The sequence below is a fragment of the Siphateles boraxobius genome, unplaced genomic scaffold, assembly GCF_051911475.1.
Source record: "Siphateles boraxobius isolate OS27281-9 unplaced genomic scaffold, OSU_SipBor_1 54, whole genome shotgun sequence".
Lineage (NCBI taxonomy): Eukaryota > Metazoa > Chordata > Actinopteri > Cypriniformes > Leuciscidae > Siphateles > Siphateles boraxobius.
In genome coordinates this window covers 2767454-2793994 of record NW_027509180.1, presented here as the reverse complement: position 1 = coordinate 2793994, position 26541 = coordinate 2767454, and the positions used below count along the sequence as shown (strand labels likewise).

General features: G+C 43.5%; 2 protein-coding genes across 2 annotated transcripts in view; both read left to right on the top strand.

Moving 5' to 3' along the window:
* LOC143714456 (uncharacterized) overlaps positions 1-26250 on the top strand; it is a 49687-nt gene extending 23437 nt beyond the window's left edge. Inside the window, exons 4-9 of the mRNA XM_077205674.1 lie at positions 21762-21848; positions 23922-23996; positions 25133-25161; positions 25253-25327; positions 25852-25920; positions 26071-26250. Of these exons, the coding sequence (XP_077061789.1) occupies positions 21762-21848; positions 23922-23996; positions 25133-25161; positions 25253-25327; positions 25852-25920; positions 26071-26154 (419 nt within the window). The 3' untranslated portion in view covers positions 26155-26250. The remainder of the gene's footprint in view (positions 1-21761; positions 21849-23921; positions 23997-25132; positions 25162-25252; positions 25328-25851; positions 25921-26070) is intronic.
* Positions 1-26541, top strand: part of LOC143714465 (uncharacterized) — a 318540-nt gene that overhangs the window by 48888 nt on the left and 243111 nt on the right. The gene's annotated exons all lie outside the window — the stretch shown is intronic.

The window sequence follows — 26541 nt, the reverse complement described above, 5'->3', positions numbered from 1 at the left end:
TGGTGTTGCTAGGAGGTTGCTAGGGTATTCTGGGTGGTTGCTAGGGTGTTGCTAGGCGGTTGCTATGGTGTTCTACGTGGTTGCAATGGTGTTGCTAGGCGGTTGCTAGGGTATTCTGGGTGGTTGCTAGGCGGTTGCTAGAGTGTTCTGGGTGGTTGCTAGGGTGTTGCTAGGCGGTTGCTAGGGTATTCTGGGTGGTTGCTATGGTGTTGCTAGGCGGTTGCTAGGGTGTTCTGGTGGTTGCTAGGGTGTTCTGGGTGGTTGCTAGGGCGTTGCTAGGCAGTTGCTAGGGTGTTCTGGGTGGTTGCTAGGGTGTTGCTAGGGTAATCTGGGAGTTGCTATGGTGTTACTAGGTGGTTGGTAGTTGTCAAAGATGGTTACTGTTGAGTTTGTAGCATTTTATTGGCATGATTTAGCGCTTAGGTAATCGATATTAGCATGTAGCTATTCACTGCTAGCATGTGTAGCATGTAGCAAGTCCTGTTTGCTAGCATGAGTCAAAAGAGCCAACCCCCATCTCTATACGATGTTCTGATGCAGAGATATTGGTCTTGCAAAACGGTTGCTAGGGTACTCTGTTTAGTTGCTAGGGAGTGGCTTGGCAGCTGCCAATCATGAAGCTCCAAAGTCAATGTGAATGTATAAACCAACCCCCATCTCTATACGATGTTTTGATGCAGAGATATAGGTCTTGCAAAATGGTTGCTAGGGTACTCTGTTTGGTTGCTAGGGAGTGGCTTGGCAGCTGCCAATCATGAAACTCCAAAGGCTTCTTGTCAGTATGAATGATATAAACCAACTCTTACACCTTTGTGACATTCAGAATGGAAGATATCCCTCTTTGGATTTTTGTTGCTAAGGTGCTTGACAATGGTTGCTAGGGAGGGGTTAGGATGTGTTGAGGTGATTCAGGATTGGCTGTTTACTGCCCTGAGTCAAACGAGCCCACCCTCATGTTTCTATGACTCTTATATCCTGAGATATCCCTTTGATCTGTTTCAATGGAAGTCTATGGAACTTGTTGCTAAGGAGCTCTAAATGGTTGCTAGGGCGTGGCTGGATAGCTTCACAATGATCCTGAGAGACTGATTGGTCGTCTGAGTAAAATGAGCCCGCCCCTTTGTCTCTACGACACTGTGATCCAGAGTTATGTTCAATATAAAAGCGGTTTCTATGGTGTAGGACGGCCCATTTCATGGGCCGTCCTACACCATAGTAAGTCAATGGGGCAACTTTGGGCCGCTCCTGCCCCCCAGGGGTGCAACTTTTACCCCATTGTGTGGTATGTTCTTACAGAGCCTGTCAGCCTCTTCAAATGTGGTAAATTACACGTTTCTGCGACATCCTCCTTCCGAGCTACGACTCGTCAAAGTTTGATGCAATGTTAAGTCTATGGGATTTTTCGGCCGGTTTTTCGCCCCTGGGGCGAACATCGTACCCCTGATCCCTTATAAAAGTCATAGCACACCATTCCCGAACAGGCCGCACGTTTTGACACCTCATTCATTGGTCTGTGACAAAAACTGCGGGAGGAGTAGCGCGTCAAAATGTGGCCAGAAGAATAAGAATAAGAACTAGAATGTACATTTCCAGAAGAAAATGTGAAGTGGTGCTTGCAGTGGCAAAACTCGCCACTCGGTTGCTAGGGCGTTGCTAGGCGGTTGCCAGGGTATTTTGGGTGGTTGCTATGGTGTTGCTAGGCGGTTGCTAGGGTGTTCTGGGTGGTTGCTAGGGTGTTGCTAGGCAGTTGCTAGGGTGTTGCTAGGGTAGTTGCTATGGTGTTGCTTGGAGGTTGCTATGGTATTCTGGGTGGTTGCTAGGGTGTTGCTAGGCGGTTGCTATGGTGTTCTGGGTGGTTGCAATGGTGTTGCTAGGCGGTTGCTAGGGTATTCTGGGTGGTTGCTAGAGTGTTCTGGGTGGTTGCTAGGGTGTTGCTAGGTGGTTGCTAGGGTATTCTGGGCGGTTGCTATGGTGTTGCTAGGCGGTTGCTAGGGTGTTCTGGTGGTTGCTAGGGTGTTGCTAGGCAGTTGCTAGGGTGTTCTGGGTAGTTGCTATGGTGTTGCTAGGCGGTTGCTAGGGTATTCTGGGTATTCTGGGTGGTTGCTATGGTGTTGCTAGGCGGTTGCTAGGGTGTTCTGGGTGGTTGCTAGGGTGTTGCTAGGGTGTTCTGGGTGGTTGCTATGGTATTGCTAGGCGGTTGCTAGGGTATTCTGGGTGGTTGCTATGGCGTTGCTAGACGGTTGCTAGGGTATTCTGGGTGGTTGCTATGGCGTTGCTAGGCGGTTGCTAGGGTATTTTGGGCGGTTGCTAGGGTGTTCTGGGTGGTTGCTAGACGGTTGCTAGGGTATTATGGGTGGTTGCTAGGGCGTTGCTAGGCGGTTGCTAGGGTGTTCTGGGTGGTTGCTATGGTGTTGCTAGACGGTTGCTAGGGTATTCTGGGTGGTTGCTATGGCGTTGCTAGGCGGTTGCTAGGGTATTCTGGGCGGTTGCTAGGGTGTTCTGGGTGGTTGCTAGGCGGTTGCTAGGGTATTCTGGGTGGTTGCTATGGTGTTGCTAGGCGGTTGCTAGGGTATTTTGGGTGGTTGCTAGGGTCAAGTCAAGTCAAGTCAAATATATTTATATAGCGCTTTTCACAATACAGATTGTATCAAAGCTGCTTCACAGTATCAATCAAAACAACTTAATGTTTGTTTATTACTGGAAAAAAGACATCCAAGTTTGGTAGAGCTGATCAATGGTATGATTGGTTAATTAATTTGAATATCCCCAACTGAGCAAGCCAAAGGCAACAGTGGCAACAGTAGGGTGTTGCTAGCCGGTTGCTAGGGTGTTCTGGGTGGTTGCTAGGGTGTTGCTAGTGGGTTGCTAGGGTATTCTGGGTGGTTGCTAGGGTATTCTGGGTGGTTGCTAGGGTGTTGCTAGGCGGTTGCTAGGGTATTATGGGTGGTTGCTAGGGCGTTGCTAGGCGGTTGCTAGGGTGTTCTGGGTCGTTGCTATGGTGTTGCTAGGCGGTTGCTAGGGTATTCTGGGTGGTTGCTATGGCGTTGCTAGACGGTTGCTACGGTATTCTGGGTGGTTGCTATGGCGTTGCTAGGCGGTTGCTAGGGTATTCTGGGCGGTTGCTAGGGTGTTCTGGGTGGTTGCTAGGCGGTTGCTAGGGTATTCTGGGTGGTTGCTGTGGTGTTGCTAGGCGGTTGCTAGGGTATTTTGTGTGGTTGCTAGGGTGTTACTAGCCGGTTGCTAGGGTGTTCTGGGTGGTTGCTAGGGTGTTGCTAGGCAGTTGGTAGGGTGTTCTGGGTAGTTGCTATGGTGTTGCTAGGCGGTTGCTAGGGTGTTCTGGGTGGTTGTTAGGGTGTTGCTAGGCGGTTGCTAGGGTATTCGGGGTGGTTGCTAAGGTGTTTTGGGTGGTTGCTAGGCGGTTGCTAGGGTGTTCCGGGTGGTTGCTAGGGTGTTGCTAGGTGGTTGCTAGGGTGTTCTGGGTGGTTGCTAGGGTGTTGCTAGGCGGTTGCTAGGGTGTTCTGAGTGGTATGGTATTCTGGATGGTTGCTATGGTGTTACTAGTTGGTTGGTAGTGTTCACATTTGGTTACTATAGAGTTTTTATAATGTTCATGGCATGATTTAGCACTTAGCTAATCAATATTAGCATGTAGCTATTCACTGCTAGCATGTCTAACATTTAGCAAGTCCTGTTTGCTAGCATGAGTCAAAAGAGCCAACCCCCATCTCTATGCGATGTTCTGATGCAGAGATATTGGTCTTGCAAAACGGTTGCTAGGGTACTCTATTTGGTTGCTAGGGAGTGGCTTGGCAGCTGCCAATCATGAAGCTCCAAAGTCAATGTGAATGTATAAACCAACCCCCATCTCTATACGATGTTTTGATGCAGAGATATAGGTCTTGCAAAATGGTTGCTAGGGTACTCTGTTTGGTTGCTAGGGAGTGGCTTGGCAGCTGCCAATCATGAAACTCCAAAGGCTGCTTGTCAGTATAAATGATATAAACCAACTCCCATGCCTCTGTGACATTCAGAATGGAAGATATCCCTGTTTGGATTTTGGTTGCTAAGGTGCTTGACAATGGTTGCTAGGGCGTGGCCAGTAAGTGTTGAGGTGATTCAGGATTGGCTGTTTGCTGCCCCGAGTCAAACGAGCCCACCCTCATGTTTCTATGACTCTTATATCCTGAGATATCCCTTTGATCTGTTTCAATGGAAGTCTATGGAACTTGTTGCTAAGGAGCTCTAAATGGTTGCTAGGGCGTGGCTTGATAGCTTCACAATGATCCTGAGAGACTGATTGGCCGTCTGAGTAAAATGAGCCTGCCCCTTTGTCTCTACGACACTGTGATCCAGAATTATGTTCAATATAAAAGCGGTTTCTATGGTGTAGGACGGCCCATTTCATGGGCCGTCATACACCATAGTAAGTCAATGGGGCAACTTTGGGCAGCTCCTGCCCCCTAGGGGTGCAACTTTTACCCCATTGTGTGGTATGTTCTTACAGAGCCTGTCAGCCTCTTCAAATGGGGTAAATTACACGTTTCTGCGACATCCTCGTTCCGAGCTACGACTCGTCAAAGTTTGACGCAATGTTAAGTCTATGGGATTTTTCGGCCGATTTTCGCCCCTGGGGCGAACATCGTACCCCCGATCGCTTATAAAAGTCATAGCACACCATTCCCGAACAGGCCGCACGTTTTGACACCTCATTCATGGGTCTGTGACAAAAACTGCGGGAGGAGTAGCGCGTCAAAAAGTGGCCAGAAGAATAAGAAGAATAAGAAGAATAAGAAGAATAAGAAGAATAAGAATAACTAGAACGTACATTTCCAGAAGAAAATGTAAAGTGGTGCTTGCAGTGGCAAAACTCGCCACTTGGTTGCTAGGGTGTGGTACATTATTGCATACGAGCCAACAACCATGTCTGTACGATATTGTGGAGCTGAGATATGGCTTATTCATGTGTTTGTATGGTTACTAAGGTACTCTATATGGTTGCTATGGTCTGCTTATACAGTTTATGAGATGATATTTAAAGACTAGTTGACAGTCTGAGTCAAAAAAGCCAAACTCCATGTTTCTACTATTTTCTGGAGCTGAAATATGGCTTGTAAATGTTGTTTTATGGTTGCTAGGGTGCCCCAAGTGGTTGCTAGGGCACGGCTATGAAGTTATTATGTTACTACTTATTGGCCTCTTGATATGCCGACTCAAAAGAGCCCAATCCCAAGTCTCTATGACCTCCTGGTCAAAAGATATGATCTCACAAATTTTGTGCCAATGTTAAGTCTATGGGACTTTTTTCGGCCGATTTATCGCCCGCCGGATGATCATCGTACACCCGATCGCTTAGAAAAGACATAGCACACCTCTCTTCAATGAACCGGTCGATTTGACACCTCATTCATGGGTCTACGACAAAAGCTGCGGGAGGAGTAGCGTGCCAAAGTTTTGTCTAGGTGAATAGTAATCACAATACTAGAATGTACATTTCCAGAAGAAAATGTGAAGTGGTGCTTGCAGTGGCAAAACTCGCCACTCGGTTGCTAGGGTGTGGTACATTATTGCATACGAGCCAACAACCATGTCTGTACGATATTGTGGAGCTGAGATATGGCTTAATCATGTGTTTGTATAGTTCCTAAGGTACTCTATATGTTTGCTATGGTCTGCTTATACAGTTTATGAGATGATATTTAAAGACTAGTTGACAGTCTGAGTCAAAAAAGCCAAACTCCATGTTTCTACTATTTTCTGGAGCTGAAATATGGCTTGTAAATGTTGTTTTATGGTTGCTAGGGTGCCCCAAGTGGTTGCTAGGGCACGGCTATGAAGTTATTATGTCACTACTTATTGGCCTCTTGATATGCCGACTCAAAAGAGCCCAATCCCAAGTCTCTATGACCTCCTGGTCAAAAGATATGATCTCACAAATTTTGTGCCAATGTTAAGTCTAAGGGACTTTTTTCGGCCGATTTATCGCCCGCCGGATGATCATCGTACACCCGATCGCTTAGAAAAGACATAGCACACCTCTCCTCAATGAACCGGTCGATTTGACACCTCATTCATGGGTCTACGACAAAAGCTGCGGGAGGAGTAGCGTGCCAAAGTTTTGTCTAGGTGAATAGTAATCACAATACTAGAATGTACATTTCCAGAAGAAAATGTGAAGTGGTGCTTGCAGTGGCAAAACTCGCCTCTCGGTTGCTAGAGTGTGGTACATTATTGCATATGAGCCAACAACCATGTGTGTACGATATTGTGGAGCTGAGATATGGCTTATTCATGTGTTTGTATGGTTACTAGGGTACTCTATATGGTTGCTATGGTCTGCTTATACAGTTTATGAGATGATATTTAAAGACTAGTTGACAGTCTGACTATGTTTCTACTATTGTCTGGAGCTGAAATATGGCTTGTAAATGTTGTTTTATGGTTGCTAGGGTGCCCCAAGTGGTTGCTAGGGCACGGCTATGAAGTTATTATGTCACTACTTATTGGCCTCTTGATATGCCGAGTCAAAAGAGCCCAATCCCAAGTCTCTATGACCTCCTGGTCAAAAGATATGATCTCACAAATTTTGTGCCAATGTTAAGTCTATGGGACTTTTTTCGGCCGATTTATCGCCCGCCGGATGATCATCGTACACCCGATCGCTTAGAAAAGACATAGCACACCTAACCTCAATGAACCGGTCGATTTGACACCTCATTCATGGGTCTACGACAAAAGCTGCGGGAGGAGTAGCGTGCCGAAGTTTTGTCTAGGTGAATAGTAATCACAATAGTTATGGGTGGTTGCTAGGCGGTTGCTAAGGTATTGTGGGGGGTTGCTAGGCAGTTGCTAGGGTGTTCTGGGTGGTTGCTAGGCGGTTGCTGGGGTATTCTGGGTGGCTGCTAGGGCGTTGCTAGGCGGTTGCTATGGTGTTGTAGGTGGTTGCTAGGGTATTCTGGGTGGTTGCTAGGGTGTTCTGGGTGGTTGCTAGGCGGTTGCTAGGGTGTTCTGGGTGGTTGCTAGGGCGTTGCTAGGCAGTTGCTAGGGTGTTCTGGGTGGTTGCTAGGGTGTTGCTAGGCGGTTGCTAGGGTATTCTGGATGGTTGCCAGGGTGTTGCTAGGCGGTTGCTAGGGTGTTTTGGGTGGTTGCTAGGGTGTTGCTAGGTGGTTGCTAGGGTGTTCTGAGTGGTTGCTAGGGTGTTGCTAGGCGGTTGCTAGGGTATCCTGGGTGGTTGCTAGGCGGTTGCTAGGGTGTTCTGGGTGGTTGCTAGGGCGTTGCTAGGCAGTTGCTAGGGTGTTCTGGGTGGTTGCTAGGGTGTTGCTAGGGTAATTTGGGTGGTTGCTATGGTGTTACTAGGTGGTTGGTAGTTGTCAAAAATGGTTACTGTTGAGTTTGTAGCATTTTATTGGCATGATTTAGCACTTAGCTAATCAATATTAGCATGTAGCTATTCACTGCTAGCATGAGTAAAAAGAGCCAACCCCCATCTCTATACGATGTTTTGATGCAGAGATATAGGTCTTGCAAAACGGTTGCTAGGGTACTATGTTTGGTTGCTAGGGAGTGGCTTGGCAGCTGCCAATCATGAAGCTCCAAAGTCAATGTGAATGTATAAACCAACCCCCATCTCTATACGATGTTTTGATGCAGAGATATAGGTCTTGCAAAATGGTTGCTAGGGTACTCTGTTTGGTTGCTAGGGAGTGGCTTGGCAGCTGCCAATCATGAAACTCCAAAGGCTGCTTGTCAGTATGAATGATATAAACCAACTCCCATGCCTCTGTGACATTCAGAATGGAAGATATCCCTCTTTGGATTTTGGTTGCTAAGGTGCTCGACAATGGTTGCTAGGGCGTGGCTAGGAAGTGTTGAGGTGATTCATGATTGGCTGTTTGCTGCCCCGAGTCAAACGAGACCACCCTCATGTTTCTATGACAATTCAGTCCAGAGATATCCCTTCGATCTCTTTCAATGGAAGTCTATGGGAGTTGTTGCTAAGGTGCTCTAAATGGTTGCTAGGGCATGGCTTGATAGCTTCACAATGATCCTGAGAGACTGATTGGTTGTCTGAGTAAAATGAGCCCGCCCCTTTGTCTCTACGACACTGTGATCCAGAGTTATGTTCAATATAAAAGCGGTTTCTATGGTGTAGGACGGCCCATTTCATGGGCCGTCCTACACCATAGTAAGTCAATGGGGAAACTTTGGGCAGCTCCTGCCCCCCAGGGGTGCAACTTTTACCCCATTGTGTGGTATGTTCTTACAGAGTCTGTCAGCCTCTTCAAATGTGGTAAATTACACGTTTCTGCGACATCCTCGTTCCGAGCTACGACTCGTCAAAGTTTGACGCAATGTTAAGTCTATGGGATTTTTCGGCCGGTTTTTCACCCCTGGGGCGAACATCGTACCCCCGATCCCTTATAAAAGTCATAGCACACCATTCCCGAACAGGCCGCACGTTTTGACGCCTCATTCGTGGGTCTGTGACAAAAACTGCGGGAGGAGTAGCGCGTCAAAAAGTGGCCAGAAGAATAAGAATAAGAAGAATAAGAATAATAAGTATGTGAGATAACAATAGTGTTGCTTTGCCATAGGCAAGCACCACTAACTAGAATGTACATTTCCAGAAGAAAATGTGAAGTGGTGCTTGCAGTGGCAAAACTCGCCACTCGGTTGCTAGGGTGTGGTACATGATTGCATACTAGGCAACAAACATGTCTGTACTATGTTCTGGTGCTGAGATATTGCTTATTCATGTTGTTCAGGTGGTTGCTAGGGCATTGCTAAGGTGTTCTGAGTGGTTGCTAGGGTGTTTTGGGTGGTTGCTAGGGTATTCTGGGTGGTTGCTAGGGTGTTCTGGTTGGTTGCTAGGGTATTTTGGGTGGTTGCTAGGGCATTGCTAGGGTGTTCTGGGTGGTTGCTAGGTGGTTGCTAGGGTGTTCTGGGTGGTTGCTATGGTGTTGCTAGGCGGTTGCTAGGGTATTCTGGGTGGTTGCTAGGGCGTTGCTAGGCGGTTGCTAGGGTATTCTGGGTGGTTGCTAGGGCGTTGCTAGGCGGTTGCTAGGGTGTTCTGGGTGGTTGCCTGGGTGTTGCTAGGCGGTTGCTAGGGTATTCTGGATGGTTGCCAGGGTGTTGCTAGGCGGTTGCTAGGGTGTTTTGGGTGGTTGCTAGGGTGTTGCTAGGTGGTTGCTAGGGTGTTCTGAGTGGTTGCTAGGGTGTTGCTAGGCGGTTGCTAGGGTATCCTGGGTGGTTGCTAGGCGGTTGCTAGGGTGTTCTGGGTGGTTGCTAGGGCGTTGCTAGGCAGTTGCTAGGGTGTTCTGGGTGGTTGCTAGGGTGTTGCTAGGGTAATTTGGGTGGTTGCTATGGTGTTACTAGGTGGTTGGTAGTTGTCAAAGATGGTTACTGTTGAGTTTGTAGCATTTTATTGGCATGATTTAGCACTTAGCTAATCAATATTAGCATGTAGCTATTCACTGCTAGCATGTTTAGCATGTAGCAAGTCCTGTTTGCTAGCATGAGTAAAAAGAGCCAACCCCCATCTCTATACGATGTTTTGATGCAGTGATATAGGTCTTGCAAAACGGTTGCTAGGGTACTATGTTTGGTTGCTAGGGAGTGGCTTGGCAGCTGCCAATCATGAAGCTCCAAAGTCAATGTGAATGTATAAACCAACCCCCATCTCTATACGATGTTTTGATGCAGAGATATAGGTCTTGCAAAATGGTTGCTAGGGTACTCTGTTTGGTTGCTAGGGAGTGGCTTGGCAGCTGCCAATCATGAAACTCCAAAGGCTGCTTGTCAGTATGAATGATATAAACCAACTCCCATGCCTCTGTGACATTCAGAATGGACGATATCCCTCTTTGGATTTTGGTTGCTAAGGTGCTCGACAATGGTTGCTAGTGCGTGGCTAGGAAGTGTTGAGGTGATTCATGATTGGCTGTTTGCTGCCCCGAGTCAAACGAGACCACCCTCATGTTTCTATGACAATTCAGTCCAGAGATATCCCTTCGATCTCTTTCAATGGAAGTCTATGGGAGTTGTTGCTAAGGTGCTCTAAATGGTTGCTAGGGCGTGGCTTGATAGCTTCACAATGATCCTGAGAGACTGATTGGTTGTCTGAGTAAAATGAGCCCGCCCCTTTGTCTCTACGACACTGTGATCCAGAGTTATGTTCAATATAAAAGCGGTTTCTATGGTGTAGGACGGCCCATTTCATGGGCCGTCATACACCATAGTAAGTCAATGGGGAAACTTTGGGCAGCTCCTGCCCCCCAGGGGTGCAACTTTTACCCCATTGTGTGGTATGTTCTTACAGAGCCTGTCAGCCTCTTCAAATGTGGTAAATTACACGTTTCTGCGACATCCTCGTTCCGAGCTACGACTCGTCAAAGTTTGACGCAATGTTAAGTCTATGGGATTTTTCGGCCGGTTTTTCGCCCCTGGGGCAAACATCGTACCCCCGATCGCTTATAAAAGTCATAGCACACCATTCCCGAACAGGCCGCACGTTTTGACACCTCATTCATGGGTCTGTGACAAAAACTGAGGGAGGAGTAGCGCGTCAAAAAGTGGCCAGAAGAATAAGAAGAATAAGAAGAATAAGAATAACTAGAATGTACATTTCCAGAAGAAAATGTGAAGTGGTGCTTGCAGTGGCAAAACTCGCCTCTCGGTTGCTAGAGTGTGGTACGTTATTGCATACGAGCCAACAACCATGTCTGTACGATATTGTGGAGCTGAGATATGGCTTATTCATGTGTTTGTATGGTTACTAGGGTACTCTATATGGTTGCTATGGTCTGCTTATACAGTTTATGAGATGATATTTAAAGACTAGTTGACAGTCTGACTATGTTTCTACTATTGTCTGGAGCTGAAATATGGCTTGTAAATGTTGTTTTATGGTTGCTAGGGTGCCCCAAGTGGTTGCTAGGGCACGGCTATGAATTTATTATGTCACTACTTATTGGCATCTTGATATGCCGAGTCAAAAGAGCCCAATCCCAAGTCTCTATGACCTCCTGGTCAAAAGATATGATCTCACAAATTTTGTGCCAATGTTAAGTCTATGGGACTTTTTTCGGCCGATTTATCGCCCGCCGGATGATCATCGTACACCCGATCGCTTAGAAAAGACATAGCACACCTCTCCTCAATGAACCGGTCGATTTGACACCTCATTCATGGGTCTACGACAAAAGCTGCGGGAGGAGTAGCGTGCCGAAGTTTTGTCTAGGTGAATAGTAATCACAATACTAGAATGTACATTTCCAGAAGAAAATGTGAAGTGGTGCTTGCAGTGGCAAAACTTGCCTCTCGGTTGCTAGAGTGTGATACATTATTGCATACGAGCCAACAACCATGTGTGTACGATATTGTGGAGCTGAGATATGGCTTATTCATGTGTTTGTATGGTTACTAGGGTACTCTATATGGTTGCTATGGTCTGCTTATACAGTTTATGAGATGATATTTAAAGACTAGTTGACAGTCTGATAATGTTTCTACTATTGTCTGGAGCTGAAATATGGCTTGTAAATGTTGTTTTATGGTTGCTAGGGTGCCCCAAGTGGTTGCTAGGGCACGGCTATGAAGTTATTATGTCACTACTTATTGGCCTCTTGATATGCCGAGTCAAAAGAGCCCAATCCCAAGTCTCTATGACCTCCTGGTCAAAAGATATGATCTCACAAATTTTGTGCCAATGTTAAGTCTATGGGACTTTTTTCGGCCGATTTATCGCCCGCCGGATGATCATCGTACACCCGATCGCTTAGAAAAGACATAGCACACCTCTCCTCAATGAACCGGTCGATTTGACACCTCATTCATGGGTCTACGACAAAAGCTGCGGGAGGAGTAGCGTGCCGAAGTTTTGTCTAGGTGAATAGTAATCACAATACTAGAATGTACATTTCCAGAAGAAAATGTGAAGTGGTGCTTGCAGTGGCAAAACTCGCCTCTCGGTTGCTAGAGTGTGGTACATTATTGCATACGAGCCAACAACCATGTGTGTACGATATTGTGGAGCTGAGATATGGCTTATTCATGTGTTTGTATGGTTACTAGGGTACTCTATATGGTTGCTATGGTCTGCTTATACAGTTTATGAGATGATATTTAAAGACTCGTTGACAGTCTGATAATGTTTCTACTATTGTCTGGAGCTGAAATATGGCTTGTAAATGTTGTTTTATGGTTGCTAGGGTGCCCCAAGTGGTTGCTAGGGCACGGCTATGAAGTTATTATGTCACTACTTATTGGCCTCTTGATATGGCGAGTCAAAAGAGCCCAATCCCAAGTCTCTATGACCTCCTGGTCAAAAGATATGATCTCACAAATTTTGTGCCAATGTTAAGTCTATGGGACTTTTTTCGGCCGATTTATCGCCCGCCGGATGATCATCGTACACCCGATCGCTTAGAAAAGACATAGCACACCTCTCCTCAATGAACCGGTCGATTTGACACCTCATTCATGGGTCTACGACAAAAGCTGCGGGAGGAGTAGCGTGCCGAAGTTTTGTCTAGGTGAATAGTAATCACAATACTAGAATGTACATTTCCAGAAGAAAATGTGAAGTGGTGCTTGCAGTGGCAAAACTCGCCTCTCGGTTGCTAGAGTGTGGTACATTATTGCATACGAGCCAACAACCATGTGTGTACGATATTGTGGAGCTGAGATATGGCTTATTCATGTGTTTGTATGGTTACTAGGGTACTCTATATGGTTGCTATGGTCTGCTTATACAGTTTATGAGATGATATTTAAAGACTCGTTGACAGTCTGATAATGTTTCTACTATTGTCTGGAGCTGAAATATGGCTTGTAAATGTTGTTTTATGGTTGCTAGGGTGCCCCAAGTGGTTGCTAGGGCACGGCTATGAAGTTATTATGTCACTACTTATTGGCCTCTTGATATGCCGAGTCAAAAGAGCCCAATCCCAAGTCTCTATGACCTCCTGGTCAAAAGATATGATCTCACAAATTTTGTGCCAATGTTAAGTCTATGGGACTTTTTTCGGCCGATTTATCGCCCGCCGGATGATCATCGTACACCCGATCGCTTAGAAAAGACATAGCACACCTCTCCTCAATGAACCGGTCGATTTGACACCTCATTCATGGGTCTACGACAAAAGCTGCGGGAGGAGTAGCGTGCCGAAGTTTTGTCTAGGTGAATAGTAATCACAATACTAGAATGTACATTTCCAGAAGAAAATGTGAAGTGGTGCTTGCAGTGGCAAAACTCGCCACTCGGTTGCTAGGGTGTGGTACATGATTGCATACTAGGCAACAAACATGTCTGTACTATGTTCTGGTGCTGAGATATGGCTTATTCATGTTGTTCAGGTGGTTGCTAGGGCATTGCTAAGGTGTTCTGAGTGGTTGCTAGGGTGTTTTGGGTGGTTGCTAGGGTATTCTGGGTGGTTGCTAGGGTGTTCTGGTTGGTTGCTAGGGTATTTTGGGTGGTTGCTAGGGCATTGCTAGGGTGTTCTGGGTGGTTGCTAGGTGGTTGCTAGGGTGTTCTGGGTGGTTGCTATGGTGTTGCTAGGTGGTTGCTAGGGTATTCTGGGTGGTTGCTAGGGCGTTGCTAGGCGGTTGCTAGGGTATTCTGGGTGGTTGCTAGGGCGTTGCTAGGCGGTTGCTAGGGTGTTCTGGGTGGTTGCCTGGGTGTTGCTAGGCGGTTGCTAGGGTATTCTGGATGGTTGCCAGGGTGTTGCTAGGCGGTTGCTAGGGTGTTTTGGGTGGTTGCTAGGGTGTTGCTAGGTGGTTGCTAGGGTGTTCTGAGTGGTTGCTAGGGTGTTGCTAGGCGGTTGCTAGGGTATCCTGGGTGGTTGCTAGGCGGTTGCTAGGGTGTTCTGGGTGGTTGCTAGGGCGTTGCTAGGCAGTTGCTAGGGTGTTCTGGGTGGTTGCTAGGGTGTTGCTAGGGTAATTTGGGTGGTTGCTATGGTGTTACTAGGTGGTTGGTAGTTGTCAAAGATGGTTACTGTTGAGTTTGTAGCATTTTATTGGCATGATTTAGCACTTAGCTAATCAATATTAGCATGTAGCTATTCACTGCTAGCATGTTTAGCATGTAGCAAGTCCTGTTTGCTAGCATGAGTAAAAAGAGCCAACCCCCATCTCTATACGATGTTTTGATGCAGAGATATAGGTCTTGCAAAACGGTTGCTAGGGTACTATGTTTGGTTGCTAGGGAGTGGCTTGGCAGCTGCCAATCATGAAGCTCCAAAGTCAATGTGAATGTATAAACCAACCCCCATCTCTATACGATGTTTTGATGCAGAGATATAGGTCTTGCAAAATGGTTGCTAGGGTATTCTGTTTGGTTGCTAGGGAGTGGCTTGGCAGCTGCCAATCATGAAACTCCAAAGGCTGCTTGTCAGTATGAATGATATAAACCAACTCCCATGCCTCTGTGACATTCAGAATGGAAGATATCCCTCTTTGGATTTTGGTTGCTAAGGTGCTCGACAATGGTTGCTAGCGCGTGGCTAGGAAGTGTTGAGGTGATTCATGATTGGCTGTTTGCTGCCCCGAGTCAAACGAGACCACCCTCATGTTTCTATGACAATTCAGTCCAGAGATATCCCTTCGATCTCTTTCAATGGAAGTCTATGGGAGTTGTTGCTAAGGTGCTCTAAATGGTTGCTAGGGCGTGGTTTGATAGCTTCACAATGATCCTGAGAGACTGATTGGTTGTCTGAGTAAAATGAGCCCGCCCCTTTGTCTCTACGACACTGTGATCCAGAGTTATGTTCAATATAAAAGCGGTTTCTATGGTGTAGGACGGCCCATTTCATGGGCCGTCCTACACCATAGTAAGTCAATGTGGAAACTTTGGGCAGCTCCTGCCCCCCAGGGGTGCAACTTTTACCCCATTGTGTGGTATGTTCTTACAGAGTCTGTCAGCCTCTTCAAATGTGGTAAATTACACGTTTCTGCGACATCCTCGTTCCGAGCTACGACTCGTCAAAGTTTGACGCAATGTTAAGTCTATGGGATTTTTCGGCCGGTTTTTCGCCCCTGGGGCGAACATCGTACCCCCGATCCCTTATAAAAGTCATAGCACACCATTCCCGAACAGGCCGCACGTTTTGACGCCTCATTCGTGGGTCTGTGACAAAAACTGCGGGAGGAGTAGCGCGTCAAAAAGTGGCCAGAAGAATAAGAATAAGAAGAATAAGAATAATAAGTATGTGAGATAACAATAGTGTTGCTTTGCCATAAGCAAGCACCACTAATAAGTATGCACAATAACACTAGTGTTGCTTTGCCATAGGCAAGCACCACTAATAAGAATAAGAATAAGAATAATAAGTATGCACAATAACACTAGTGTTGCTTTGCCATAGGCAAGCACCACTAATAATAAGTATGCACAATAACACTAGTGTTGCTTTGCCATAGGCAAGCACCACTAATAAGTATGCACAATAACACTAGTGTTGCTTTGCCATAGGCAAGCACCACTAATAAGAATAAGAATAAGAATAAGTATGCACAATAACACTAGTGTTGCTTTGCCATAGGCAAGCACCACTAATAAGTATGCAAGAGAACACTTGCTTTGCTTTCAGCAAGCACCACTAAAAATGTCTCACTTTACCCCACTCTCCCCTAATGGTTATTACTTTATTGCAGTTATGAACCAACCTGCATGTGTGGATGATACCACAAAATACTGTGGTGGCAAACAATTTTACATCACTGAATAAGAGACAAACATGTACCAATTGTCTTTAAAGGGTATTTATTTTCTTGCAAGAAAAGGCCAGCGGTCATACAGTCACACTATCCAAACCAAAACTACACTCGTTGACGTCATGACGTCCGAATGCTGTGTAAAGTAGGCATTAAATGGTTCTCCCGTGACTGCATTTTAAAATATAAAAAATTAGATAAGTAAAAAGGTGTAAAGATGTGTTTACTTTGTGCTATACCTGGTCTCACACAAGTGCAGCTCAGATGTGTGTGTGAACGAACACGGGGTCCAAGAGGCCCTGAATGATGCATCTGTAAAACGATTACTTCCTCAAACACACTTTCAGCCAACGTGAAACGATGTTTGACACTCATGTTTCTGTCGTGACACGTGACTCGTGTCAGTTTCCCTAAAACTTTTCAAATAAAGATGGAAATCTGCTTACAGTGACATCTAGCGATGGGTGTGCTCCCTTTTTTCTGGAGCAAACATTTTATTTTGTTATAATGAAATTGATGTTGAGAGGTTTTGATATATTCTTAAATGAGCGACAAAGTGATTCCACATCAGCACAATACATTCTGAAATTAGGTTTTGTGATTTTGGGAAGATGAATTTTCTTCTTTTCTCTTCAGTGGATTTCATCTAAGGCTGTATCTGAAGTCAGTTGTAGTTCTTGTGTTTCTCTTGTCTTCAGAAAAACACTTTAAGAAAGAAGAGGAACTGTTTTCTGAATGTGTGAGAGTTCACACGGTCCGGCTAAATTGGTTCAGAGATGATCACAGTTGTGTGTGTGTGTGTGTGTGTGTGTGTGTGTGTGTTTGTGTGTGTGTGTGTGTGTGTGTGTGTGTGTGTGTGTGTGTGTGTGTGTGTGTGTGTGTGTGTGTGTGTGTGTGTGTGTGTGTGTGTGTGTGTGTGTGTGTGTGTGTGTGTGTGTGTGTGTGTGTGTGTGTGTGTGTGTGTGTTTAACAGTGCGGTCAAACTAACTGAGTTCTCAGTGCCATCGATGACATACTTCTGAAAATACTAGAACTCAAAGCTACAACACAAAGAGACTGGCCGTTTCTCAATATGCGTTCTTGTCTGTACTTGTGTTCTTGTGGACTTGTGAAACGTCATCAGTCGCTGCCCAAGTACTGTCCCAATTCAAAGTTCACAGGCTTGTTCGACTTGAACCAGCGTTGCACAGACCGATCGGTTGATGACATCAAAGTACCGCGAGAGCGATTCAAAAGCATAAGGAGCCGTCTGCTCTCTAATCGCTCTCGCGGTACTCTGATGTCATCAACCGATCGGTCTGTGCAGCGCCGGTTCAAGTCGAACAAGCCTCACATCTAGCCAAGTCCAGTTCAAATCCCCGGATGTGTTCTTGATCCGCCCCTTTTACCGAGGATGCATCGAGAGGTGACTTGTGCGGACTTGAGACAGCCATGTATCCCAGAATGCATCTCGCACCAACAATACCAGAGGAGAAAACCCGCGTAATATCAAAATACTACTGTTACTGTGTCATGAAATGTAATTTTAAGAGTGTTTCAGGCGAGAATGTAGTTGTTTAAAGCTCAAATCTGTGGTTTGTTTATAAAGATAACGCCTATTTGAAAAATTGATCTGACGCTTTCGGAGTTGTAAGATCCAGGCGATCACCGGGTGTTCAACGCTCATTAACCCCGACTGGAACAGCTTTTCCTCGGCTAGTGCTTCTGACGTGTGCCGCTGGCTCTGGTGTCTCTAGTCTAGTGGATAAACATGACGTATATTCGTCTTGTGTCGATCTTTGGTCTCACTCATTAATCTATATTTGTTCCATGGCAAATCGTTTTGGCTGAGGGCAAAGTGAAGTTTCATAACTTTATATATTTAGGCTATTTAACTTTAACTTTGTAGCCTAATTGTTTGCCTAATTTCTCATTGTAAGTTAGCTTCTTATACCTTTATACTGGATATTATTGATCAGTAAAAATGACATTTAACAAAAAGAGACAGGGTTGTTTTATTTTATTTTATATACTTTAAAATATATATATATTTTTATATTTATTTTAACATTCTCTTCACTATATGTAAAATAAAATGACACAACCCTGTCCCTCTTTGACAAATGGCAATAAAAATCAAGAATGTTTCATATTTTTAAAATAAAATAAAAAAGAAGCAGGGTTGTGTTTTAATATTTCATATTGTTATAAATATGCAGTGAAGATAATTAATGTACACGTTGCCTGAACCACAATTGTGTGGCCATTTAGGCTAATATGTTTAAGTTTTTTTTTTTTATGAAAAGAGGCAGAGTGGTGTTTTCTAAAATATTTCGTTTTATTGTTGACGAAAAGAGGCAGAGTTGTAGAATATTTCGTTTGATTGTTGCCTAAAATATACAATTTCGTATGCTATTTCATCACTCAATTCACTTCTGAGAACATTTGATGCGAGAAATCAACTGTGAAGATTTCAAATATTGACATTTTTACGAAAATGTATGGCGAGTCGTAAATGTTTGAGTTCTGTAGGGTATTGCGCAATACCCGCAAGAACACATCGTCTCAAACTGTCAGCGTTCTGTGTGCTCGTCACCTTGCAAGTTCATTCTTCCAAGAACAACTAGCAAGAGCGTTCTCCCCAAGAACACAAGTCCGTTCTTTGCATTCTTGGTTTTGAGAAACACCCACTGTCACGCAGGCGTAGAAACACACACGAAGATGAAGATGAAGATGAAGGAATATTTAATTAAACAACAGGTAATCCAAACATGAACAGAGTAACATGCAACACATCCACTAAAGACGACACCAGACACTAGACTGACACAGAACTGAACACAAATACAGGTGATGATGATGGTGAAATCTGTCAAGACCAGTTTCATTACAAAAAGGAAAAAATAAAAGATTTTTTTTTCATTATGTTTTAACAAGGAAGAAATATCTTGAGTATCTTCAAAGCATGGTGCCGATGACACACACTGACTTTCATAATGACACATCAAGGTATTCATAAAATACAGCCAACATTGGCTCATTAGAAAAACGTTCCTGTGGCAACATTTTTGCAAAACGCAAAATACGTACCAATATGTACATATTACTGCAGTTTCTAAAATAAATGAAGACTAGAGGCAGTAAAACAGCAACTTTTAATCGTTTTCGTACACATTTATGATCACTTATTGAGCTCACTCAGTTGCTCAGCTGGAAGACCTCAGGTTCGAATCCTGTGAAAGACGAGTCATGATTATATACGAGCTCAAAGCTCATAAATCATCTTAAATACCATGACTATGATTACGTTTTTATGTTGCATTTGCTTTTGCTAACACTCTCGGGTAGGTTTAGGGTATAGTGTGTGTGTTATTTTAAAACGTGATGGAGCATTAATCTTTTAGCGCCACTCATCGGACATTTCAACTCAGAACTGCGATGATACGAACAAACTCCGACGTAATAAAACGTTGCCATAGTCACGTTCATCTGTTCCGGAAAAAAGACTAAAGACACGCTTTTAGCGCCACTCACTGGTCATTTCACTTTGAAACTGTTGTGAAACGTGCACAACGCAACAGATTTTGCGTCTTGCTAAAATGTAGCATTTTACAGCAAATTAAATTCAAATTAGACTTTAAAGCATTTCTGAAGCACTTTAAACAGCTCAGTCTGTGTCACAGCACACACAACCAGCTGACCGAGAATTAACCCCGTCAGAGCGACTCGTAACGCTGAGAAATCCACCCGCCGAAGGGAAAATGACTGGCATTTGGTGTTTGTATGTTAATAAAGGAGTCTGGATCTGGGGTGCATTTCCCAAAAGCGTCGTTGGCCAACAATGATCGCAATTTCCATTGAACTCTATTGGTAACGACGGAACTTGCGACCATAGTTGGCTTTGGGAAACGCACCCCAGATCTATTTCTCAGGGCTGGAGAGAGTAAAGCAGAATATTATAATCCATGTGTAGAAACTCTTCCTGAAGACATTTAATATCTGCTTTACAGACGCTCATGAAGTGTGTGCAAAATACTTTCTGTTTCACCAAACTGAGCTGATGATAATCATTTTGAAATACTTTAAAAATTGTTTTTAGAATTCATTTTCTACAAGTTAGTCATGGATATTGGAAACCTTTTCAGTAGCAAGCTAATTTTATTACTAATAATGCAATTATTTTATTTCTAGATTTTAACGGCATGCGGGAAACTGCTAAAAGAAGAAGTGAAACTAACAGTAATTCTCTCGTGTGCAAAAGTAGCCAATAAACTGTTCAGATCAGATGTGTGTTGAGCCAGTGCCGTTACAGTACATTGACTTCTCACACGTTTCACACACACTTAAAGCAAACACTTCACTGTGACATCGTGTCACTATACAGCAACTCTAGCCGGGTTTAAACACTCAGTTGATGAGTTCAGAGGAAGTTAATAACCACAGGAGGAGCTGATGATGTTTAAAGGAGGAGCTGTAACTATATATAATGAAGAGAAAGGCTGACAGAAACAGAAATGTCTGATAAGTGTGATCTGTGTCTGCTGGGATTGATCATTCTCTCTTCACTTCTCACAGGTAAAGAAATCTGTATTTTCTCTAAAGACATTTAGTGGAATTAGTCTGGAAAGAGTTCATTTGAACATGCTCAGTTTATTCTTGCACACATTCACGTTGTGATCTCAGAGTTGTGTATTGATACACACAGATCATACTGTATTATTCCTGATACTGGAGATAGTGTCACTCAAACATCTGATGATGAAGCATTATCTTCATATTAAGAGTGTGTCAGTGCTTTGAACAGCTCTCTGATAAAGACTAATAGTTTATTCTGGAGAGTGTGTTGTTTGCTTTAAGTTAGAATAAAGACTATGATTGAAAACTTCTGCTTTTTATGCTGGGATTTATGTTTTCATTCATTAATATATATCATAATGATCACTGAGATATACTGTGTTTCAGGCACCAGTGGAGTGAATAAGTTCATCAGTTCTGGTGAAAATGTCCGTCTGTCCTGTAATAAAGCTCTTTCTGACTGCAAATCAACATGGATCCACTATAACAGATTCAGACATTCAGAGACAGCAGTTGAACTGATTACTGGAGGGATAAAGAATAAAAACACAGAGAGTCATGAGAGACTGAGTCTGGAGTCTGACTGCTCTCTGAACATCAAGAACATCACAGTAGAAGATTATGGATCTTACATCTGCCAATGGATAGATGTGAATGGAAAACACAAAAAACAAGGAACTGAAGCACGTGTTTATCTGCATGTTCTTCATGGTAAGTTTATGATTATGTGGTCAATTTAAAAAGGGCAGATTCTTTATTAAACTCAGATGATGATTGAAGAGTCTTTGATTTGTGTCTTGTTTTCAGTTTCAGTGTCATCATCATCATCATCATCATCATCATCATCATCATCATCATCATCATCATCATCATCTTCATCTTCATCATATTCATCCTCACAGACTGAGATCAGTCCAGGCCGCTCTGTGACTCTCTCCTGTCAGTTGTATTCATATGCTGGATCCCCCTGTGATTATTGGGTTCGTTCTGAGGGATTTGAGCTGTTGTGGGTGAATCAGACTGGTGTTGATCTGAAGACAGACTCCAGATATCAGATATTATCATCATCATCAGATCACTGTATCATCACTCTGACTACAACACTCCTGAATGAAGATAACAACAGAGAGTGGAGATGTCAGCTTACTCGCAGAAATCAACTCAAGACCTCAGTCACATACACTGTCAAGTATTCAGGTGAGAAAACAGTGTTAGAAGAGCCTCATAATGTCAGTAACACTGAGGTCTATCAGTAGTCTATCAGTATCACTGAACCAGAACAAACTGAGGAACAAAAGCTTCTTTGACTCTCACAGAAGAGAAACTCAAAGCATTGCTTCAAACTAATGATCTGCAGTGAAGTAACAGAATAAATAGTGATGAAAGGAATTTAAAGTTCACAGCAAAAATTTTAACTTTTAATGTATGATGATCAAAGTTAAAATATGAATGTCGTATTGTACAGTATGAATGATCTGAAGTAACATTGATCTTCACAGCTCAAGCTGATTTAACGACAGCAGTGACTCCAGTCCACATCACACACTCTCAGGATCCCTCAACTATAAACACACACGTTTCTAAAGGTACATCATCACTGTCTTTCTCACATCAGTGCTTTTCAGAGCGTAATGCTGGAGTTATCTTCAGTGTTAATTTGTTAAACCCAAAAAGTGATGCTGGAAATAATAGTTATCTCTGCCAACATTTTGTTTCTGACTGGAGAAAGTTTGTCCTGCCATTCGCCTCAACAGCTCAGATGAAACTGAAAAGAATATGGCCGACTTCACTTATTTTTTACTCTAATGCTCAATTCACCTACTTCAGGCCTGTTCACACTGGGACGAATTTCGCGTGCGATATTCGGCAACGTTTAACGCCTCGTGACTAAACAATGGGCGCCAATGTGAGTGTCTACACCGCCGCGTAAAACGCCACGCGTAAAAGCGTAATTTTTTTTAAAACGCCTCGGGTTCATTTTTTTGGTTTGACGCGCCGCGTCAAAAACTATCCGACCAATGAGATTGCCGCTTTTGCTCACGTGTCTGGAGCTTCTGAAGTTACAGTAAAACACAACTTGGGGAAGCTCAAACACAAAACGGTCTTGCCGAGCACACATACGTAATGGCGAAGAAGATATACAGCGTCTACTACACTCTGCCGGGAAGAAATAAGACGAGGAAGATGCAAGGCCAGATGAATGTAGAGCTGCTGGTCTTGTTGGTGTCTTTATAAAGAGACACCAACGAGAATAAAGAACTATATGACAAACGCGACAAACTTGCTCTCTTCTTCTGAGTGACAAGCGAGTGTCAGAAGCACTTTGTGGACCGGGGTATTTCTGTTTTACATTAAGCGCCATCTAATGTCAGGGAATAAATTTGCATGTTCACTCGGCTCATCGTCAGCGAAAATCGCTTGGGTGTGAACACAAAAAACGCGTTGAAAAACGCTGACGAATAACGCGAGCCGATATTCGTCCCGGTGTGTACGAGGCTTTATACTACGCCCTAAAAGTATGTACTCTTTTTGTGAAGATTAAGTAGATAGTTTTGAGTGTAGCAGAAGAGTAGACAAGCTTAGGAAGGATAGTGTGGACATCGAGACGAGTGTTTACGTCCACTTTTATGCTCATCTCTCGCTTATGTTGCACGAGTGTCCACTACTGGTGAACTCTTGAAATGTGTTTGAATGAAATGCTCTTGAGCCCTTGATCACATGAAGTCTGACAGAAATAAAGTGAGTCTGGTGAGTAATAAGTGAAGTTGGTAATGCTGTTTGTGGAGTTGTCTAATCCTCCTCTGCTGAGATCTTCAGATATTTAATGTCTTCTTTTATCTTCAGTTTATTTCATCTTATGCCGAGTTCACACTGCACGATTTTAGCCCTGATTTTCACTCGCCAAAAGGTTTTGTGAGATCGGCGACAAATGCCGAAATCACAGGCAAATCTGTGTTCGTTCACCCGAGTGACAATCACGCAGTGTGAATTATCAAAGATGCGATCTGAGAGAATTCAAATCCTTTCAAATCCAGCGAATCAAAACTGTGAAATGTGTTCTGACTTAAAATGACATCGGCGATGACTGACAGCCAATGAGAGAGCAGAAAACAGGACAGCAGGGAGATCGGGGAGGAGTTAAAGACCAGGATATCAGTGAACAGAAGCAAAGCACACACTCAATGATTTATTTACACTCAACTCTCTTTGCAGAAACACAATCCTTGCTCTCGTCTCCCCGAACATTCCCTCCTGCATAATCTGTTTATTTTTCTCTTTTTTGCGCACAGACTATTTGGATCGCTATCTTCTAGCAGGCTTTCATTTTTTATAACAATTACTCGATCTGATCAGACTGTTCTGAAGTCAGTTGCTATATCTTTTCTAACTGTGCAGTGACTCCTCCTACACACGGTACATGATGATGCTGATGCTTTTAAGACATTGCTGATGTTATTGTGCCGATGGCTTTTGTCTTTGTCTCTAATTGTCCCCCAATAATCTTTTTCAGCTCAAGCTGATACAACAACACCAGGTACAAACTCTCATCATTCAATTACAAACACACAAGGGACATAATCTCAGTGTTTTGTCTTTGTCTCTAATCGTCCCCGATCTGCCCTGTCCGTCTCTGACTCTGTGCTCGATCTCTTCTTCAGTCATAGTGATTTCTGTCGCTGCAGTCGCTGTTCTCCTTCTTGCTCTTCTCTGGCTGATCTGCAGAAAAAGAGTTGGTGAGTTTTCAGATTTAGTTCAGATGAGCAAAAAAAACATGTTCAGATAGCAACCACACAAAATACCTTAGAACATCCTAGCAACACCATAGCAACCACTCAGAACACCCTAGCAACTGCCTAACAACCACCCAGAACACCCTATTAACCACCCAAAATACCTTAGAACACCCTAGCAACACCATAGCAACCACCCAAAATACCTTAGAACATCCTAGCAACACCATAGCAACCACCCAAAATACCTTAGAACATCCTAGCAACACCATAGCAACCACTCAGAACACCCTAGCAACTGCCTAACAACCACCCAGAACACCCTATTAACCACCCAAAATACCTTAGAACACCCTAGCAACACCATAGCAACCACCCAAAATACCTTAGAACATCCTAGCAACACCATAGCAACCACCCAAAAACCCCTTAGAACACCCTAGCAACACCCTAGCAACCACCCAAAATACCTTAGAACACCATAGCAACTGCCTAACAACCACCCAGAACACCCCAGCAACCACCCAAAATACCTTAGAACACCCTAGAAACCACCCAGAACACCCTAGCAGCCACCCAGAAAACCTTAGCAACTGCCTAGCAACCACCCAGAACACCCTAGCAACCACTCAAAATACCTTAGCAACCGCCTAGCAACACCATTGCAACCGCCTAGAATACCCTAGCAACCGCATAGCAACACCATAGCAACCACCTAGAATACCCTAGCAACCACCCAGAACACCTTAGCAACCCAATAGAAACACCCTAGCAACTTTAAACTTTAAACTACTTTAAACTTGAAACTAATTTAAATTTTAAACTACTTTAAACTTCAAAACTAATTTAAACTATAAACTACTTTAAACTTCAAACTGGTTTAAACTTCTTCAAACTTTCTGGTCCAAACTTTCACAAGCCAACTTGAAGTTTGCCTCGACAAACTTTTTAATCTAATGTATCATAGAAACGTAGATTATATTAAATTCTCAAACAGAAGTTTATTCCTGCTGAGAAATCCTGTAATGTCAATCTCAACAAGTTATCAAGTCAACAATCATTTTTATTATTCATTTTAATGCTTCAACAAAATCTGATTGTCCATAAAATCTCATATTTCATGAGGCACTTGTTTTCAGATAATAAAAGAGGGACTGGCGACTCTGCGGTGAGTTCAGTAATGCAGTGATTTAGATTTAATTAATGTCTTTAAAGCTCAATAAAGTGTAATTCGTGCAGTTTAACTGTTTGTTCTGAAGGTCAAAGATGAGAATGAACATAAAGGGACGTATGAGACGATCAACATGTCCATTCCTCCTGATCCAAGAGCTGATGTGAGTCACTAAATCATCAAACATTACAGTCACTGTCTGTTCAATAAATGATGTTTTATTAACAAAGTTCGGGAGGAGCACGTTCAGATAATTAAACCTAATTAAACACACGTGGAGCACATTCAGATAATCAAACCTAATTAGACACGAGTGGTGCTTAATCAACGAGGTAAGCGCTGTGTATATATACAGCAAACTTACCTCCGTTCATTGACAGTTTAACAGCATCCCTCCACCACCCCATCTCCTCACTTATAGTCGTAATACTCTTACAACAACGTGGGGAGTACTCTGGGTTCGGGCAAAATTCCGAGCTCGGAGCCCTCCCCCCGGACAGCACGCCAAATACGCATAATCTTTACTCTGTTTAATTGATGTAAGTGTGAACTCGTGAATGTGTTATTCTACATATAACAGTGAGAGATATGTCTGTTCTATAATGTGTTATTCTACATATTACAGTGAGAGATATGTGTGTTCTGTGTGTTAAACTTGACTCTCTGCATGTTTGCATTGATGTTTAGGAGCAGACAGATGATGTGACTTATTCTGAGGTCACTTCTTTCAATATAAAACCAGTAAAATCTCTCAATGTGAGTCGATACCAGCACATGAGTTTGACTGTCAGATAAATGAAGCTCATGCTCTAATAATATTAATAATAATAATAATAATAATAATAATAATAATAGTAATTGCTGCAGTTCAAACATTGATGGACAGAATCTGTGCTGTTCTTTCAGGATCATAATGATACAGTGACTTATGCTGCCGTCAGAGGAAGAGAAGATAAACCGCAGGATGAACTTTACGCCTCTGTGAACTAGAACAAGACCTTCACAAATAAACATTAATGATACAGATCATGAGCTCATCATATCAGGATATCTGGTGTTTGGGGGAATTATTTATGTGTGTTAACGAGCAGATATTTGTTGAATGTCCTGTGAATATGAATGTGAATCATCATCTGGTCAGAGCACAGAATCTCATCTATATCATCACAGCTACAGTAAAGTTAGAGATTGAAGTCCTGGTGTGTTTTCATACAGGCCAGACTCAATCTAGTGTCTCACAAGATGTGTATCTGCTGGATTTCTGTCTGCAAACCTTCCTCTTCATGCCGAAGCTCATGCTGAAACGATCCTCTTGCTTCAGCTTGTATATCAGCTGTTGTATATCTATGTCTGCTCACATTATATTGCCATAAAATA